Source organism: Carassius gibelio, chromosome B24, assembly GCF_023724105.1.
Source record: "Carassius gibelio isolate Cgi1373 ecotype wild population from Czech Republic chromosome B24, carGib1.2-hapl.c, whole genome shotgun sequence".
Lineage (NCBI taxonomy): Eukaryota > Metazoa > Chordata > Actinopteri > Cypriniformes > Cyprinidae > Carassius > Carassius gibelio.
Window position 1 is genome coordinate 8,977,416 of NC_068419.1, and position 21,193 is coordinate 8,998,608.

General features: G+C 39.9%; 1 protein-coding gene across 1 annotated transcript in view; it reads right to left on the reverse strand.

The window, feature by feature from the left end:
• pola1 (polymerase (DNA directed), alpha 1) overlaps positions 1–21,193 on the reverse strand; it is a 52,105-nt gene that overhangs the window by 12,089 nt on the left and 18,823 nt on the right. Inside the window, exons 27-35 of the mRNA XM_052596018.1 lie at positions 14,910–14,942; positions 14,712–14,804; positions 14,322–14,527; positions 13,980–14,112; positions 13,453–13,584; positions 13,185–13,359; positions 11,556–11,737; positions 9,250–9,381; positions 2,028–2,144 (exon numbers count right to left, since the gene is read on the reverse strand). Of these exons, the coding sequence (XP_052451978.1) occupies positions 2,028–2,144; positions 9,250–9,381; positions 11,556–11,737; positions 13,185–13,359; positions 13,453–13,584; positions 13,980–14,112; positions 14,322–14,527; positions 14,712–14,804; positions 14,910–14,942 (1,203 nt within the window). The remainder of the gene's footprint in view (positions 1–2,027; positions 2,145–9,249; positions 9,382–11,555; positions 11,738–13,184; positions 13,360–13,452; positions 13,585–13,979; positions 14,113–14,321; positions 14,528–14,711; positions 14,805–14,909; positions 14,943–21,193) is intronic.

Genomic DNA, 21,193 nt, shown 5'->3' on the forward strand with positions numbered 1-21,193 from the left:
AAATCTGCAGCATTTTCGGCCCGAGTGACTGAGGAGCAAACCAGCTGTGAAATTGCCTCTCTCCTGAGACCCCCGCCTCATCTCCCCCTCCTTGATAGAGACATGGCAGCTAGTGCCGTACCACCAAACCTTTGGTACAGCCCAAATGCAGCCTGCCGGAAGAGCTGGATGGAGGGGAAAAGAGAACGTGTCAAGCATGAGGCCTTAGATCATGACCAAAGGGGTGTAAAAATAAAGTAGCTACATTTAAAAGACACTCAATGAAGATCAATGGCCAAACTTATGATGCAGATCGTTTAATGAATCATGGTCATGGTGGTTATATGTAAAGGATGTACAATATCCTCTACGAGACGAGAAACAGAGAAAATGGCTACTCTTTCAATTCCCATAGATCTGTGCAGCTGCAAAAGAGAGGACGTGAAAAAAAAGACGAATTCTCCAAACAGTTTTAATGAGGCTTAACAAAAAAAAAAAAAACTTCCTATCTGAGTTAATTTTAACGGGCTGAGCTGGAAAAGGAAGGCGATCGGCATCACAAGGTTTCATAACGAGTCAATATATGTAAATCTTTACAAGGCAAACACAGTGGGAAACAAAGACATTTAACTGAAGCGCCAGTTGATGTCTCCACTTTTTGTGCACATAATTTCTCCCCATTGAAAGGTATAATTGCCTGCTATTTGAAGATATTCATGCTCAATTTTTGAAATTAATTTCAATTGGGGGGAAATGTAGAAATGTCAGCTCCCGTGAAAGGGATTTGATTTCAATTATCCTTGCTCAAAGGACTGTGATTTCCAAATACACTTAAGCAAAATTATGACAAGAATTTTTGTTCCCAGAAATTCAGTGTTTAAAGAGCGATTAGACGATAAATGGACTGGCTTTGAATTGAAGTGAATGTGCCGGTTACCATCTGAAAGGCACTCAATTATCCCTGATTGCTCCTGTTATAATGTATCAAATAGAGATACCTGCTATTGCTGTAATTTGTGTGAAAATTAACATGCTGCAATTTCCACTAGAGGGAAAAAAAGGAAGCCCTAATGGGTGCCTGAACGTACATCAATAAAATGGAGAGGGAGAAAGAGAGAGAGAGAGGCAGCGGGTGGGGGTGGTTGGAGAGATCTACGAGCGAGGGAAAGCAGCTGAAAAAGAAAAACGGAGAGAGAGAGAGAGTGCCAGTGAAAGAAAACGAGTGAGAGAGAGGGAAAAAATTTAATTTACTGAAAATATTACAAATTGCACCTGTGTACAACTCCTTCAAATTACCGGCCAATCAGCCGAGGGTGCCTATTACGCTTCCATTTAATCTGGATACAATGGTAGTCAATGTCTCTGTGTCCGTGGAGACACCAGAGGAGACGCATTGCTGTCAGCCGAGCTGTAAAGCCCAGAACGACAGAGGGACGGTAGAGGGGTGAGGAAGTTAATGTTTTATTCAGCCGGCAGTTTAAACTGCCATCTCACCAGGCAGAGCGGAGGACAGCTAAGTGGCTATGGTGACAAGAGAAATTGTCCTTTTGGGTTTCAACCTGTCGCCACAGAACTAGATGCAGAAATAAAGCACGAGAAGGAATTGATGGGGGGGGGTGTGTTGGTAAAGGGACGAAAATGATAAAGAAGACAGACAGGGACAAAGACAGACACTCGTTTTTTACGAAAGGACGTCCCTCACTGTGTCTCTAGACTGGGCGAAGATGCTTCAAGTGATCACAGGATGAAGTAAGAGTGAAACACCCCACATACAGGTTTTCAAGCAGTGAGTCCAAGGCCAAGTCCAACTGGAGGCCAGTTCTTATCAGAGGAAGTTGTTAAGGAAGGAAGCAAACCCATAGTGTGTCATACAGGTCAGACAGGCCCGGTAATATATAATGGGTAGAAACATGAGTGACTGATGGGGGAAAAAGTACATGGACGGAATAAAAGGCCTGGGCCAAGGCATGGAGAACTTTCACAGGCTCCACAGCACCACCATCTGGACAAAGAGACTGTTTCTGTATACAAAAAAATGTGTGCAGTACCTCAGGCCTCAGCGTGGATCTGAGACAGGCTGGACAGATCGGTCCAGACCTCGAGAACGCGATGGGTAGCCGGCGGGTTCGGTTCTGGCAGGCCTGATCCTCACACAGCAGCCAACCCTGTGTAAATAGAGAGAAAGAAAATAATTGAAAAAGCTGATCAGCAGTTATGCACATGTCCATAGGTGGCTCGGCCCCCAGGAGACGGGTCGCTGGTGATTTTGCCTGTGGTGGGGCCGTGTGAGGCCTCAGCCTGCAGCAGATGCAGCTGCCCCCTGCTGACACTGCCTTTCCTGCCCCTGTTATTACAGCGGGGGCCGAGGGTAATGCCCTGCTAATGACGGAGCACTAAATAAACCACTAGTATCAGAGGAGCACCTGTCCCTGAAGCATTACCACCACCTACCCTACTATAGATTGAAGGAGGCTGAAAAAGAGAGAGAAAGGGGGAGACAGAAATAGAGACAGGAGAATAGGGCCTCCTGAAAGATGCAATATTAGACATAAAACTAGAACTTCAACACTTTTTTTGTGTTGAAATTACACTTTCATTCAGAGAGAACACATTAAAGAATTATAACTGTTATAAAGAATTTGGTTTAAAATAAACATTGCTTTTTTTTTACATTTCTATCCATCAAAGAAAACTGGAAAAAAATCTGTTTCCAGAAAATTAAGCAGCACAACTGTTTTCAATGTTGATAATCACAAGAAATGTTTCTTAGGCACCAAAACAGCATATTAGAATGATTTTTGACAGAACTTGACACTAAAGACTAGAGTAAAGGCTGAGGAAAATCAGCTTTAAAGAAGAATAAATTACATTTTAAAAAAGTATTAACAAGATTACTGTTTGTAAAGTTGTATGATATTTGAGATCAGATAACTTCAACCCTGGTGAACATCATTATCACTCAAAACACTTTTAAAGTCAGTTTATTTATTTCCTGAAGTTGTCAGTCTTTACACCCAGATTTTATTTCTTTATTTAATTATTATTATTTACTCATCTATTTATCACCTCCTTTATTTACAAGGACATTAGAGAAATTACGTGAAATTATATAAAGAAGAGGGTGGAATTGGATCAAGAAAATATTGCAAGCCAGATTTGAACCTGTACGACCCACATGATCACCATGACTCTGCATTATTACATGTTCCAGGTGTCAATTCAAATAACTTCACAGCTTTCCTTTTTAGACTGCACAGAATATAGATGTTAACTAACAGGTTTTTTTTTTTTTTTTTTACTCAGTTAAGGTCTGGCTTAATTCTGGTATAAAATGCCAATTTTATGCTGCAATTAATTCCTTATGTATATAACAAGTTTGCTCAAGTTTCACACAGAAATATGGCACATAAAGGTAAACTGGTTTCATTTGTCTCTATTGCCTGATCTACAAGCATCTGTGGATAAGCTGGTCAACTGCTGAATCCAGAGCCGAGTCTTGTCATCCCACCTGTGCTGTCAAACCTGTTCGGCCTACATGGGTTATTGTTCAGACCTCACAGCATTATCGGAATCAACGGCTTGTTTTCATTTCTCAATTAATCTCATCTGCGATGCGTTTTGTGCGGATGTTATTTGCGTAATTAGCAGTAAGCCCAGGGGCTAAGGGAAACCCAGAGTGTGTAATTGAATCTGAACATATGTGAGCTGTTTGGCTTTCATTTTGAAGAGAGCGTTGGTGTTATCACCCCTCTGTTTGCCTTAACAGATCTTTTGTGCCTCTGGAGGCCCAAGACTAAACCAACAGTCCAGTTCCCATGGGCTTAGCAAAAGACTGCGACTACAGAAACACACACACAAGCCAACTGAAAAAAACATTAAGTCATTGTTTTTAAACCCAAAATTCAGCAGGGATTGCCAGTAGAGACTGTCCTATGTACAGTGGCCTGATTTGATGAAAAAGGGAGGGATGGAGACTTTTTGTCATTTCACCTGTTTGCTGACGCACATTTCTTTATTCTGAATTAGTGCCCCTTAAAGAGGCATTGAGCTTACATACATGCAGAGTTCTAAAGTATTTTATTCTCCTCCTTGGGCAAAAGAATACAAACAGAGTGGTGGTGAAACAGATAGCATTAGCGTCAGTGCACATCATAAAAAATAGGCCAGAAACACACTCTTTGCAAGCATATTCAGTAGAGGTGTATTGACACTTTTACCAGGAATCAGGCTGATCCGATATTAGAAGATCTGCACTCCACCGCGGTTAGCGCTCACATTCACTGATCTATATATAACTGAACTGCGCACTTGCCCATGTCTTCCAAGCGATCCAGGGACTGCTAAACAGAGCAATCACACTAATAAAAATGAACCGGGCTTTTGGGGTCAAACTCGTTCCGATAAAGATTGACTAGTGTGAGCACACCCTAATTATTCTATTAAAAAAAGTGCACAAATCACTACTTTTGAATGCATTTTTAGTTCTGTGCATAACAATGCAATTAATTGTGACTAAAAAATGTATTCGTTGCCCAGCACTATCAATTATATTTTTATGATAGGCTACGCAGAGCTAAACTCTAGAGAAGAGACTTATGACAGATAAAATATATTACTAAATAAATACACGATTGTGATAAAGAATAAGAAACTGGCGTTTTTCAAGCGGTCACATTTACCATGTTTACTATGGTAACGTTAATGCCTAGCGTGCACAGTCTTTTGCTTCACTTATAAATATTTCTGCCTTGAATGGTGATTATAATCCACATTGGATCAAGTTATTTCAAACACTCGCTGCTGACTGAACGCGAGTTTTACGGGACATGGATAAACTCCACCTTTGTTCATAACCACTCCTCTAACCCCAGCTGGCCCGCTTTGGCCCAAGGTTTTCGTAGGGCCAAAAAAAACAGGCCGTTAGCCCCGAGGAAGCACCGACGAGGTATGATCAAGCACCGGAAGTGACAGTGGAAATGAGACTGGCCCTGGCATGCATTTTCATGCCCGTTTTTCGTCACAGTTTCTTCAAGTTAAACTGGACTTTTATTTTGATGGGTTACTGTGTAAACCTTTTTGTCTCTTTGTATATATGATGATAGTTTTTCCTCAAAAGGAATTGTAAAACGCTTATGAAGTGACACTCAGAGCAGTTCTGCAGATTATGTTTGTGTGTTCATGCACTCATATATTGAGGCAGCAAAGGCTGAAAACACTTCAGTATGTGTGTAGTAAACCAAACCGCACATCTGCCCCATTCACTCAAACAGAGAAATGCAGAATATGCAGGATTTATATTTATATAGTATATTTGTGGTTTATTATTCACAGACATTAATCAGTATTGCATTTGCATTTAAGTGTATGTTTTATTTATTCACCCAAAATTTGGCAAATTGGACGTTATTCAGTAAATTCCAATTTTATGCCATGATTCCACGATTCTGTCACATGTCCTATTTTCAGCAGCCATTATTCAAGTCACACGTTCCTACACAAACCATTAAAATATACTGATTTGGTGGGTTTTCTTTTTTCAAATTTTTTAAATTAGTGTAGAAAAAAGTTGCTGCTTAATATTTTCGTGGAAACCATGACATACACCTTCCAGTCTTCTGTAATATATGCCTGCCCTGCTCACCTGTGGATGCTCGAAATATTCTAAGAATCTTCTAAAAATACATCAGAGGAAACATTCACTCTATAAACTAGAGACCAGACAAAATACTCTAAACCAGGTGACAAAAACACAACCTGCTTATTTGATAGACAGACTCAGTTTGCATCTTCACTGTAACCAAGAAATAGGGGATGGGCAGAAAAAAAAGAAGAAAATCAGGGAGCAAAAGAGAGAAAAAAGCATCTAATTGAAACACTAAGAGCTCGCTCTGTGAGAGAGAGAGGCAGGATAAAGCTTCATAATTGCATAATTATACCAGTCGATACCTGACACTGCGAATACAGCCACTTCTGCAGCCGTCAAATGAGTTCCACATAATTTAACCAAACACTGGGCAAAGACTGGGGCCCACAGATCAGTGCAAGCTACCGGAAAAACGTTCTCACTCTTCTCCTTTATTTCTCACATCTATACCTGCTGGTCTTTTTCCAGAGCGGTTACACCCGGAGTATTTCGGTTCAGACTGCAATCAGAACTTGGCACTTAAGGTTTCATATCTGTATCAGGTTTCTAAGGAGATGTGTGCTTTCTTAACCATTCTGAATTAGGAATACCACTTTTACTATCTCTTCAACACCTGATGAGGAAGGATTTTTTACAGTTTTCCAAAGAAAATGATGCAAAGGGTGGTTGCTAGGGAGTTGCTACGCAGTTACAAAGGTGCTCCAAGTCTTTATGATATTTTGGTCCACTGGGCTACACAATTAATCAAAATAACATAAAATCGCAACATGGCGAGTGTTGTGCGAGATGATCTGTTACAAGTATCCTCTCATGTCAAAAACTGAATAAATAATAAAAGTCAAAATTAACAAGAAGCAATATAAGACAAAAAATTAAAAGAAAAAAAAATTTCACGTGATATTATTCTAACATTTCTAATAATAATAATGGTGCAAAATGTAAAATGGTAAATAATTTAAAATCACAAAAATCAATATTTTATCAATATCAATTAAGCAAAAAAAAACCTACTGATCCCTAAATATGGTAAATGCAAGCCCCCTAGATTTTTTTGCCTGTTTTAATGCAAAAATTATAAGGACTAAAAAGTATGTAAAAAATACAATCCAAAAAACATGTCAATTGCACAATTTGAATCATTTCCATCCATAACTCGAAACACGCTTGATGGCATGCTGAAGAAACCACAACAGAGATGTGTGCCTTAGCAAGCACCGCTAAATGAAGGAATTTTGCCACCTAAACACCCATAAATTCACCAGCCCCACTGAACTTGCACACAACCCCTCTGATGCCCTTAATCCAGAGCTGTCCCTTTTAGTTCAGGAAAAAAAGATGCAATTACAGGCAGCTTGGTGCAAAAAAGCCCCCAAGACAACAGCCTCTCATGGGCTTTGTGCCTTGGTAATCAACAGCTGTACATTCACACAGCGGCTGCGGAGCCCGAGAGCGGCTGAATGGACGCAAATGCGTCCACTTTGTACATCTCTGCTTTAATCAAGCCTTTTCTATTCAGCAATCTGACCTTTTGTTCAAAACAGGATTATCACCTTTTTTTATTTATTTTTTTCGGTCACCCCCCCCACCACCACCATCACATCCCGAAGCCAGTTACCAAGGGCGAAGCACATGACGAACATAATTGCAATAATTTGTTAAACGCCATGGCAACCCACATTAGAATGGGGTAAATACGGGGGGTGCCACTTCGTGCCACGCTCTCATTTTGTAGAAGACTCCAGGAGTCAGAACGGATGACAAGGAAAGAGAGAAGTGGGGGGGGGGGGAAGCATATTTGCTTTGTCTCTAAAGGGTGGTTTTATTGGTAATGGTGGTGGGCTGAAGGTGGAGGTGGCAGTGATTTCTTTCATGATTAATGCCTCGCTGGTGTTCCGTAGGAAACTCAACAAACACCGCTGACTTCCAATCTGTAACCATGTAAGCTGCAAGTCCTCCCTCACGCAGCCAGGCTTTCTCTCTCTATCTCTGCGAACAAACAACTCTATTTGAGCTCTCCCCTCAGCTGAAAGGAATCCTTAATTACACAATATCAGCCTCTTCATTGCTCCTAGTGTGGGAGGGGATGGCTGAGCTGTGTCCACTGAAGCCGGGCCTGAGCGAGGAGGGGGGCCGCATTCACTACCAGCAGCTGTTTCACACATACTGACAAAAGAGCCTACAGGCACCGTCCCAGCAAGGGAGGTGGCTACATTCAGGCCGCTAATTGATTTTTCTGCACAGCACTGTGGGAGAATATACCCCCATGTCTTTCAAGTCGGATTCGTGAGTTTCCGGCATTCCAGAACTTCCCAGCTCGGTTAGAAAGTTCCAGAACCTGGCTCGCTTGTTCCCCGACTGGACATGGCATGCAGTGATTATGGTTGTCGATCAAAACCCTAAGCTGGGAAATTAGATACAAAGACGTATGTGCACTCTTAACGCAGGCCCAATATCTGCACACTTGTCACATCGCCAGGGCCTGTATTTCTGCAAAGACACAGCAAGTGCGCACAAAATTAAACCCATTTGTGGCACAGCGGGAGGGGGGCGGTAGCTGTTTGGAGCAACGCACAAAGGCGAAAAAACGCATCTGAAATTCAATAAAGACAGGAAATAAACAAACAGAATGAGGAAGGTGAGCTCAAATTAACCCATGTTACGTGCTCACAGAGTGGCCGGGTGGTGAAATGTAAATGAATCACTTAAGACCAACTCATTAGGCAGGGAGCTAATTAAAGTAGAGGATGAAGACTCTTGGACAATAAACTTGATAATGTGTACCTGTAGTGTTACTGTATAGGACACATTTAAAAAGGAAGGCACACGAACAAAGAGCTTCGGCAAAAGCATACGCAAATGATTATTTTGTCTTTCACAGGACACAAATTCTGTGACCCTTGACCTGATAAGGTTTTTTTTTTTTTTTTTTTGCATGATTTGCAGTGTTGAGAGTGGGAAACAGGAGAAGTTGGTTTAATATTTTGAACGTTTTACTGATGCTCAAGAAGGCAACACAATGCATTAAGAGCTGGATGGTGTAAAACTTTCTGAATTGGATGATCAGGGTAAACTGTACTTATTTTATCTTCTGGGAAACTTTTAAGAACTTTTGGAGCTTCTTAAGTGTAGTACCAAATTATATTAATATAAGAAAATTTTACACATCATCACCATGTTCATATGTTTACACCCTCTGGCTCTTAATGCATTGGATTGCCTTCTCGAGCATCACTAAATGTTTCCTTTTGTAATAGCTGTGTATCAGTGTGAAAAAATGGATCTCATCAAATCATAGTCACTGTTGGAAAGGGTTCAAATATGCAGAAGAACCAAAGAATGTGCAGGAACTGTTCAGGACCATCGAGGGACTTATGAACAACTATCACAACACAGAAAAACAGTTGTGAATAATCCAGGAAACAACACATATTATTAGGATTGTACACTATCTTAGACTGTACACATTTGGTGAGGATTTTCTTCATCGATTTGCAAAACTCTTGGAGCAAATGGGTATTTATTAGTTACATGGCTCCTTATTATGCGACACCTGATCCACTACACCTACAGTGGCCAATCTGAAACATATAGGTGGTGCATTACGAGAAGCATTTGTTCATACTTACACTGTAGTATCTCCTGATGTGGCGGCGAATGTCTAGTTGCAGTTTGTTGCCAATTTTAATATGATGCTCAATAGGGCTGCCTCGACAGGGGATATGGCAACAATTCTTCAGGCTGGGCTGTAAGGTGCTCCCCTGGAAACAAATAAATGAACTTAACACAGCATTTGATCACGGCACACAAGCCCACACACATACAAAAAAAAAAAACATTTCACCCACATCATAATCAGGGCATTTATCCTGTTGACTGGCATTGCCCAAAGAAGCTTTTAAAGGCTATTAGACCTGACCTATTAGACATTCAAACATACTAAAAATATAATGTCAGTGCCCTTGGACCAAGGCTCTAGGGTATCTAGGTTGGGAACAGAAACACATGAGCAAAAATGGCACTTCATTAGGCTTTCAGCTGTGTATCTGGGTGACAGCATGTAACAAATGCCATACTGCGCAGATGATTTGCAAGCTTTGCCAGCTTTTCTACATCTAAAAGGCCCCAGACCTCCCACTAAGAAACAGTGGCAACAATTGTAGTTAAACAGTGGATAAAAACTACTGTAGCCTGATATCCTTTCAATCTAACCTCACATGGGCACTAGCAGAGCTGTTTATGGTGCTCATTATGCCTCAAATAAGCTGTGTGTGTGCGGCTAATGCATCAGCACACTTGCTCGAGCTCACCGTCTCACACAAACACATCACTCTTGCTTTTATGGTACGGTGGTGGTGAAGCGCTGCTCAATTCACTCTCCGGTAGTCGCTGTGAGCCATTAGCGTTTTTATGATCTTTACATCTCTCTCTGAGCGCCACTTTAAGGGGGAACCATGTGTCTATGCAAATACTGTCTAGTATCATCTGTTTGCATTCCTGTTGTCCTCCTCCCGCTCTCCACGGCCAGCTCTGATAAGAGAGCGATCTGCAGTGACTGTGAGTCAAGGCTGTCCTTTAAAGCCTTCTTTTCTTCAACGCACTCCCTTTAACCAGAGCTCCGCTATAACCCTGTACTCCTAATTATTAGATACCTTATCAGAACTGTACGTAACACGCTAGATGCCATGCTGAATGAAAATAAGGCTGTGAAACATAAGTATAGTTTTGTTTAATGGCTTTAATGTTTCCTGCGCTGCTATGGAGAAGTGTCCCCTTTTCGCAGATAAATCTGCAAGCACTAAGGTTAATTATTTTTATGTGAGCACACAGGGTTGCCCAAATTTGTGAACAAACTACTCAGTATTGGTTTCTTAATGACTCAGTTGAACTGCCTGGTGTATCAGACAGCTCACGTTCTTACAGCCCTAGATGAAGCATTTGGACACTGAACCACTGGATACAATTGCAACTAAACCAAACAGAGAAATGTTAAAATACTGTAATAAACACAAACAAACAAATTAAATTGTAAATTGTAATAGTAGTTAAAGATACATAACTGTAACAAGAGTTTCAAAGTTTTGTGAGGTAGTACAAATTTGTACGTATTAGCCACCTTGTCAAAAATGTATGAATTGCCATGAAATCAGGAAGATTAATCTAAGATTCGTATTAATCTAAGGATCTTACTTAATATCCTAATGATTTCTGGCATAAAAGGAAAATCAATTATTGAGACCCATTAAATGTATTTTTGGCTATTGCTACAAATATAACCCAGCTATTTAAGACCGGTTTTGTGGTCCAGGGTCACATATGGTGTTTACCCTGATTAAAGTCCATGATGGCTTGTAACCCATTTCTAATTTATAGTGCGCATAAATGCCAACCAGTTTTCCCAGAATTCCAAGCCTTCCCTGGCCTGAAGCATGCAAAATCTCTAAACAGCTAGGAGGACAGAGGTCAAGCCAGTGGAGAGGGGGGTCAATGTCACTTTTCATGAGTCTTGGACAAGAGAAAGCTGTGCATGAGCATGTGCGTGTGTGTGGACCCTTAATTAGAGGCAGATTACACACGCTCCTCTAGCCCCCGCTGACCTCGGCCTGGAGTATGACGGACATCCTGTGTACTGAAGAGCTCCAGGAATATACCCCAGCAGAACCGCTCTTCCCACTGCCCAGCTCTGCCAAGCCTCTATAAATAAAGTGTGTGGCTCTGAAATTAATAGGCCGGTAAAAGCCTGAAGCGGAGGAAGTAATCACCTGCACCGCTTAAATTTATTGTTACCTGTCATTACACAATATTTAACAGGAAGTTAAGGTAGGATGCAATCGAACGGTGAGAAATGCATGAATCGGGATGGACTGCTTGGCATTTTGCTGACCGATAAGATCAGGTCTGCTAATGGATGTGAATATGAGGACTGATAACTCACCGCCCCTTCAAACACGTTGTCGTAGATGTTTTCGGTACCACAGTCAGGGCAAGTGAAAGTAAACCTCTCGCAATCACGGTAGCGCTCTTCGTCAGTAAGTTGGGCGGGAGCACCCAGAAAATTGTCCACTTCGTCCTCACGTTGATGCTGCTGTTGAGCTCGGAAGTGACTTGGGTCGAGACCTGGACAAGCAGGTAAAGAAAAACGTTCAAGTAATAAATCTCTCAAAAAACACTCAAACCATTTAGCATTTAATAGCAAAGGAAACAACTATGTTAATAAACAGAGAAGTCAGCAGTGCAAGATTGTGAAGTTCTAGGATGAAATGTACTTCTGCTGTGTTGGCGATAACGCCATGCAGGCTCAGACTTCCCCATGGATGTATTTATGGACAGTGATGGAAAGAGGGGTAAAGGGAAAAGCTGAAAGAGGATAGAGGGACAGAAAGAAAGAGAAGATGGCACGGCCGCTGGAGGCAAGAGGAGGGAGACTAGCTAACGATAAGAATAAACTGGAAACATAATAAGGGGAAAGAGGAGGGGTAGAGAAAGCGCAGCTATCCGATTTTTCCCAGGCAGCTGAGATCATCAAATCATTAAGAGACAGCAGCTGAATCTCCATTTAATGCCCCCAGGTGACACCGAACACTACTAGAGCACGGAAAAACAGCCTACGTCCCCCTGGGTAATTTGGCTAAGTGAATAAATGAGCACATAAGTAAGTGTTGACTATGAGACTTCAGGGATTAACCGCCATCTCTGAGGATCCAAACCCGCAGAGGCCCGAGTGCTGCTGCCATCTACAGGTACACATGCAGCATGTCTCTCACACACACATACACACACACATCTGTGGTCAAGGGAACAGGGTCGTGCATGAACTGTAGTTAGGAATGGACACTGAATGTTGTGTGCATTGTGAGAGTGTTTAACATGACTACTTGAGAAGCAGTTGATCGGGATATTCTGGAAGCAAATATGGCGTAAATTGTGTCGCTAACCGTTAAATAAATGAAGGTAACCAGCTACTTGGTTCTGGTGACACGGTGGGGAGATTGAATTAGCGTCTGAGTTTTGGACCCAACGGCGGGATACCAAACAACAAGGGTCTGTTGCCATGGAGACAGAGTGGCAAGGGTTCATGCACTTTTTAAAGAAACTGAATTTCCATCTGGGTGGGGGGGGGGGGGTGCTGTAAATGGGATCTCAGCTGCTAGGGAAAAGAAAGCAATAAATAAACTTGATTTTCTTTAATGATCTGAAATTAACATGTTTACAAACCAGCTAAACATAAACTTAATGGTAAAAAAGATATGTATAAAAAATATATCAAATCATGAATGATTCGTTAACAACTTAAATCAGTTGAAATATGTTCAGAATGTGTTTTTTTTAATGAATGAAAACAAATACATAAAATGAAATTAAATAGTTAAAAGGTTCATTAATTTTCACAATGACAGTTAAAATAAGTTCAGACATCACAGTGAGGTAAAAAATTATAATAATTCAATATCTATACTATATTATATGCTGCTCTTCGTGTCAAAAGAAATGAGCAAACTAATCCTTTTTCATTCATCCTTTTTGGCAAAATATAATCAATACTGATCCAGACAGACTGTCTCACCAAGCCATGTAGCAATAAGCACTGCATCAATGCCTTCGATAGGCTCACAGATTCGGCCCACCACAGGGTGCACCTGCTGGGACAGGTAGTACTGTGTGTCCAGGCTGAGTCCCGGCTGTTTCTGTAGCTGTTCCAGGGCATACGCCCTCTGACTGGCTGCCAGGTTTGAACCATCCTAACAGAGGAAAGCACAGGCAGTGGGGGAAGGTTAGTGTGGGTTCACTGCCAAATTTTTGAGTCAGAAGTACAAAATACACAGGCCACTCACCTGACAGATGACATAAGAAACAGTGTCACCCGCTTTAATCTTCTTTCCACCCTGGGAGTTGATCCAGAGGGCAACATGGACATGGGGGAGACTCTTCTTGTCAGGGTAGTCCTGAGGATCCTTTGTCAAGGACTGGAAAAAAAAAATATTCCCTTGAACACACTTCACGAGACCGTCATTAAATTTTTCCCATGACTTAAAAAAAAAAATATATATATATGGTTTTAATGGTTTGAAAATTTTAAATGAGTTTTGTGCCATTCTTTACACAACTACATAAATAAACAGATATTTTCAGTTTAGAGTAATACATTATTTTTGCTACAAATAAAAGCTGCTCATTTAAACGTCATATTCATAGAATAAAAAAACTTTCAAACTTTCAGTCACTACATAACCAATACAACATTTGTTTTTTTGTTTTGAGCTGTTAAGGTTTTATAATCTTTTAACTAGTAGTGTAAATATTTTCCTTATTCATAGCCGAACCAATCTGCGAAAAGCCTGTTTGTAATTCAGTCCTTTACCTTGTGTATCTCAAACATACTGAGTGGAATAGTGCCATTGGCCACCTTCTCTCCAACCTCAATCAGATGTTTCTGAATGTTCTCTACGATGGTGTCCCGGTTCTGGTCTGACAGAATCTGACCAATCACATAACTACATGAAAGTAAAAAAAAGAACATATAAATCACAGCTGTATTACAAAAGAATATATACAGAATCAGAAAGAGCTGTTTGCACACACACACGCACAAGTCATTTGTCTTGGTGTCAGAAGCTTCAAGTAAAACAAGAAAGATTATTACTAGATAACTGTCTTTATAAAGAACACATAGGGCTAATGAGTTGTAGTTCAGTGCACTGACTTGCCACACTCTTTGGCCAGGTCACACCAGTCTCTGCGCACAATGTCCAGGCCTTTGAGCTCTTGCTTTGTGGTGTATTTGCCATCTCCCTGAGGCTCAACCATCAGTGCAGCATATTTCTTCTTCTTCAGCAACAGAAGGGACTTAAACACGCCGTCAATGTCAATCTCCAGAAGCTTATAGAGTTTATTCACCTCGCTTTTCACCTACACACACACACAGAGAGAGAGAGACATTTATTAAATTGCTGAATGGTTGATTTAATTCTCTCCTGACTGTCAGTGATGTCTCAATCATTAATGTCAGACTCATTCAAGCTTTAAAAATCCAATAATGCATTTTTCTGTGAGACGTGCAGAAACCCCCCTCCCTTTCCCCCAAAAACCTTACCTTGTTTCCCAGTTTGAAGACCTCCTCCAGATTAGTGCTGTTGGTGTTGATCATGATGGAGTCGGTATCCCCGTATATGACCTCAAGATTCATCTGAGAGAGAACCGTAAACCATCAAACCCACGCACAGCTTACAAGTAACAAACATCTGCAAGTGCAGCTTAATTATTACTGTAACATACACCAATCATGACTCACCCTCTGCACCAGTTCTTTGGTGTGCATCAAAATCTGCGGGAGACAAAAGACCGCATGTCACTCGGGAAACACAATAAACACTAAACACAGCAAGTGGAGAACAATATCAATTTCAAATCGGTCTAACTTGAATGTCAAACAAACCCACTCACTTCGGCGAATATACATTTATCAGCAAGAAATACTACGGGGGAAAAAAACGCACGTCCGTAAACTCAAACACATGAACATAAGGACTCGCACATGCAAAGCACACAAAGAATTTAATTAGCAAATCTATTCAGTAATTCAACATTTATCAAAGGGGGAGAGAAAAAGCCTCTGTGATTTGCTTCTAAATGGAGGATAATTGGCTAAGAGGTCTATTAGCTGCACTGAAATGGGGCTCCAAACCCACACACCAGCAGAGTCATTATAAGGCCTAATAGTCTTAATCACCACTGGACTGCATGACGAGAAAAAGAGAGACTGAGAGAAGGGGAGGGTTTGTCCAGCTGCAGAGGGAGACCCATGTAAACCACAGCTGTCAGAGAAAAAGAGAAACAAAAGGAAAAAATGAAGGGCAGACAGAGGGAGGTAGAAGTGTAGCGCAAGAGAAAAAAATACATAAAAGCAGCAAAAAAAATAATAAAAAAAATTAAACAGAGGCTAAAAAAAAAGGGAAAAAAGGCTTAGTGGTCAGAGTCATGGTGCTAATTTGGGAAACACAGGTTTGAATCACAGCTCCCAGCTGACTGTATTTACATGTCACTCACGGATTACAACCAATATTGAATTTAAAAACAGGTTTACAAGATAATTAAATGAATTTACTACAGTATAATGCATAAGTGCGGGGTCTGTAAAAATGCAATTATTTGATCAAAAATACAGTAGACAAAAACAGTAATATTGTGTAATATCATTACAATTTAAAATTACTGATACTTCAAAAAATATTGTAACATTCCTTTTATCTCTGCCGAAAAAAGTTGTGCACTTAAGATTCTTTGATGAATAATACATTCAAATTCATTACATGCTCTTTGTGCTCACACACACACATACACAATTGTTTTTTTTTTTTCAAATAAATGTCATGGAGAGCACATACAACAGCATTTATTTGAAATATCTATTTTTATTATAAATGTCTTTAATGTCACTTTTGATCAATTTAAGAAATCCTCTCTGAATATACAACTATCCATTTAAAAATAAAAACCTTACTGAAATTTTTGAAAGGTAGTTTGTTTTATCACAGAAAGATAAAAACAATTAACATCAAAAAAGTCAAGACTTTATGCCATCCCCAAACGCCCACAATTACTTCTGGGTGTTTTGAACATAAACAGATAAAAATTGTATTCTATTAGTGTATATTCCAAAAAGGATTAAATGACACAAAATAGATAAAGGTATATAAATATCATATTTGGAATTTTCAAAACAGGAATTGTGCCTTACATGAGACAGTTAGCCCTTTCACACATACAGACTTCTCCGGAAAATTACTGGTAAATTGCCGTAAAGAGATCATGTGTGAACAAGATCTTTTAAAAAAATACCGGTAAATTCGTTCTGGCAATTTAACGATATGAGAAGTTGTAACATTACCATTAAATTCGGAATTCTGCTGTGTGTGAACGCAGAAGGAAAATTACCGGCATGAGCACGTAAGGGTTCAGAACGCCGTGACGTAAGACGTCTACTCCGGGCCAATCATAACAATGTGACGCATTCACGCACTGTTTAATAAAATAAAATAAATGTCATCCAACTGAAGTGACAATGAAATTAAGGCGCTTCTCATTATCCGGTCGGATGAAGATATTTGTCGTCATCTGAGAGAAACTGTTAGTGATGCAGTAACGTATGATAAAATAACTTAACTGTCGCTGCGAGCAATGCATTCACAGGACAAAGTCAGGTCATCAATAAACTGAAAACATTGCGTCTTAATATCTTAAAAATAAAAGACCATCAAAAATGAAGTAGTAGTGGAATTATTTCTTGTTCCTATTATGACTTTTGTCAGTCTATTTGGGGGTCCTGCTACTCCACAAATCCTGTAGCTCTAAACCAGTGGATCTCAACCCGCGGCACGTCATGAAATGGCACGCTGCCCACCATGCCGAACAAAAAATAAATAATAATAACTAAGTTTTACAACTTAATTTTACAACTTAATTTTAATTTTAGTTTTTACATAGGGAGCAGTGAAGAAGAGTGCTGGACATTCGGCATCAATTTTCGGTTTGCCCCGCAACACACTTGAGGATGTTCAGCCAGTCTTTTTTTCCAATTCTCCCAAAACAGCTTATACTACTGTTTCAGCTATTGAAATAGTTCAGTTTTGTATGTTTGGAGCAGTTTTTGATCGTTAAACAGGCCTATAAGTTTTGTTTTTAAAGCGGCCAGCACAGAGAAAGAGTTTACATAGTCTATGTTTAATCAGTTTAGCCTTCTCAAATCATCACGAATTGTCTAAAATAAAATCTAAAGTTATAAAACAGTTCAAGCATAACAATGTTTTAACGTTAAACCCAGATACATTTGCATTATATCTAATATTTTGTCCGGAGAATGCAAGATAAAGCTCGCTTTTTTGAGACATAGGTGCCAACGCGATCATAATATAAAATAAAGAAATATAAAATAAAGTAAACAAACATGCTTTCTGCCGCCTCGTCTTGAACAGGAGAGCTTACAAAAATAAACCGAAACTCAGCGAATATGCCTCACAGACATGATAAATATATCTATAGAAAGCTTTTAATTACTACTTAACAAAATAATAAAAACAAACAACAAAAAATTTCAATAGCTACAATCATAATCCGTTTAGGAAGTGCGTCTAATAAAGAGATGACAAGTCAGGCAACTTCATCCTTGGGACACAGACTCAGAAAACACTAGTTTATTAGTAAATAATTCAAATATATTTTTACTATTTCCCTGTCACATTCAAGATAATTTTTCCGGTGCTTTGGGACATCTTTTGAACTCAATTTGCACGCAGAACTGTTTATCTGCGCTGATAGACTAATTAATATGAATTTGGATCAGCATAGGCTTTGTGAATGCACCTTTTCTGCAAAGTGCGTCTTACAGACGGCAACTTACAATCGCAACTTCATTGTGCTATTAATCCTTTCAAGCCGATTTTCACTAAATTGGTCAACTCCTGACAGCCTCGGGTGTTTTATTATTGGTGAGTATAATTATTCAAACCAGTCGTCTATTACGATGTCTCTGTAACAAAAGCAGTTGCATGAATACTAAATTTTGAAACAAAAAATCAAACCATCAACAGAAATACTGAACACGTATTACCCTCCATGTTTAAAAATACAAGTGCAAGCTGATTAAAGTTTAATGACGTCACAGAATTTACCGGTATTTTGGAATGGATGTGTGAATTGTGCTTTTTGGAAAAAAGACGGAATGTCGTTGACTGTGTGAACAGCGCATTTTTGAATTTACCGGTCGTTCCGGTAATTTTACGGCAATTTACTGGTATTACTGTGTGAAAGAGGCTAGTCATAACCGGAATATGACCAAAATCTGATTTATAAAAGAATATTCCTTTGCATTAAAATATTTCTTGACAATTTACCTTCAACTCTTTATTTTAGAACTTTTTGCAAGTGGCCTCAAAAATGATAAAAGGTGACAAATCTGTCCCATAATAAAAACTGCAGACAGTAACAGGTAGACAGAAGATACTGTACATATCTGAAGTGTCATAATAACACAGTTACTGTTTACTCAGGGTGTCCAGCCTTAAACATACACCCCACAGCCGCTGTGATGGCATGCAGGGTGACCTCTGTGGGAGAGGGACTCAGACAGGTGGGGGTTTCAGCAGGGGAATAAGGGGCGCTAATCTGAGGCCTCAAAGAGACAGGGACACACTACAGCCTGTCAACAGCAATCGAGCAAGACACCAGGATTCATGCCCCCCAGCACACACATACACATAGCCAAACCCAAGCCCTCAGAGGGACAAGGACGAAGCTATTTCAGAGCACGGGAAGCTCCACTCCTTGAAACTGGAGCAGGACTTAAGCATGCTTTATGAGGTGTAACATACCTCCCAAAGGGAAGTAGGAGGTCAGGTCTGAGTAATAACAAAATAGCTGTCGGCATTAACCAACATAGCCAAGGTCACCCCAAAACACACAGAAACGCACAACTAATTAAGCAGGATTAAACATCTGTTATGTGTGGTTTGCTGTTGGTGTGCCATCCATTTTTGCATTTTCAAAATTGGATCATGATATAGACTAGACTTGAAGAGCAAAAGTTGCTGCCAAAGTGTTGATACATGTTCTGTTCTCAGTGTTTAAGAGTGTTCTGAGCAGGGCTCTGAACCTTTTCAAGAAACGAAAACAGGAAACGAACAAAATTTTGGCAAGAACAGAACCAGAACCGAAATTTTTAAATGGCCATTAACCAGTTAATAACGTTATTTTATCGTTCCATTAAATATTTGAAATTTGCTGTCAACCATTTGCTGTCAACCAATCATGAATTCCAGTAGTACGTCCTGCAGAACCTTATTTTACCAAGTGAGACATGTTCCCGGGACAACATCTTTGTTGACCCTGGAACAACATTGTGATTAACCAATCAGATTTGAAGAACAAGTGTATAGGTTTTGAGAAGTTTACGCTTACAATCACTGTTAGGTGCTTGTACATCAGTGTCATTCATCTATCATTTCCTCTGATTGTAAGGATCACTCATGGTTAAGGTTAGGTTTAGGTGTAGGGATATGTTCAAGACTACATTTTTTGAGTAAAATGTTGTTCCAGGGTCAAAAAAATATGTTGACCTAGGAACACATCGAACTCAGCAATATCAGGACGTGCAGTACGTCCTATGCAAATGTTGCACTGAAGCCAATGAGTGAAATGTCCTTTCAGCTGTGAACTCATCATAGGTAAGTAGCAATGGCAATGAACCGCCCTTAGAGTTTATCTGAAGATAGCGTGAGATGAATTCGACAGATAACACGCACCTGCAGCGCTTCTGTGAATGGAGAAAACAGAAAAACTACAGAATTACATAAAAAGGAATATAGGCATATACACTAAATATATTTCGCTTAAATCATATTGAAAGATTAACGAAACAAAAGAAAAAGTGCTAAATTAGTTCATTATGAAGTTTTTGGAAAGGAAAACGAAACAGCAGAGAGTGGGCCCCTAGTTCTTTATTTTGCGAAAGCTTTACAATTGGAATTATTTTGTAAAAGCTTGACAGCTTTGAATAATGTCTTGCTTCTGTAGAAACAACCAGTGTTGGTATGACCTTACGCGCATACACAACATAATTTTGCTATATTGAAGCCTGTTCATTATCAAAATAAAATTAAAGAAACAAATAAAAAAGTTACACTGCTCCGTTGTACAAAGTTTGTTGCATTCAGTGTGACCGCACCTCACTGTGCTGATAAAGCTGATGTGAAGGATGATGTTTTACGTCGATGAAAGTACAAACACTGTAATAAATCATATTTTAGCATCCAGATACGTCTGGAATATTGAAACATTTGGATTCGTGCCGAATGAGAGAGGTAGGCATCAGATTCACCTTAAATTAATTTGTTTTTGGATTGAAGTTTTTATAGCCTAAACTTTAGATGATTTGTTTTGGAGAGGAACTAATAACTGTTTTTAGAATGTTTGTTAACATTTTGCTTTAGCCTAAAGGCATTTTAGCCTTCATTATTTTGGAAAGTTAAAGGGCTAATAAAATGTGACGTGAGACGCAACTTGTTTTTTTTTCACTCTCAAAACAATCTTATACAAGTATTTATATATATATATATATATATATATATATATATATATAGTGACGAGTCAGCTGCCTCCTCCCTCCCTAAATCGTCGCCCTTCACCAGGCTCCCGACTGGAGGAAGCTGCCGCCCCTCGCGCCCCAGAGAGAAGAGGGGAGCGCGTGTGGCTGCCGGACTCCGCCCCTTACCTGGACCCTTCCTCCATGAACACTGCCCGACCCACACGAGCCCCGCAGCACGACGAGGACACCAGATTCCCTGTTGCTTTGGACACTCTTCCCCTTTGGCCACCTTTTATCCCCTTGTTGTTTTATTTTCTGTTAATAAAAGCCTCTCCGAGGCCTGACGCCACGCACACTGTGTCTGTCTTGTGCTCCTCCCGTGACAATATATATAAATGCAGCAAACTTTATTAAATATCTAAAAAATACTTTAATGTCTTTAAATTGCTGACAGATTTTTTTGTTTGTTTCTTTAGTAGCCTGTATACATTTGGCCA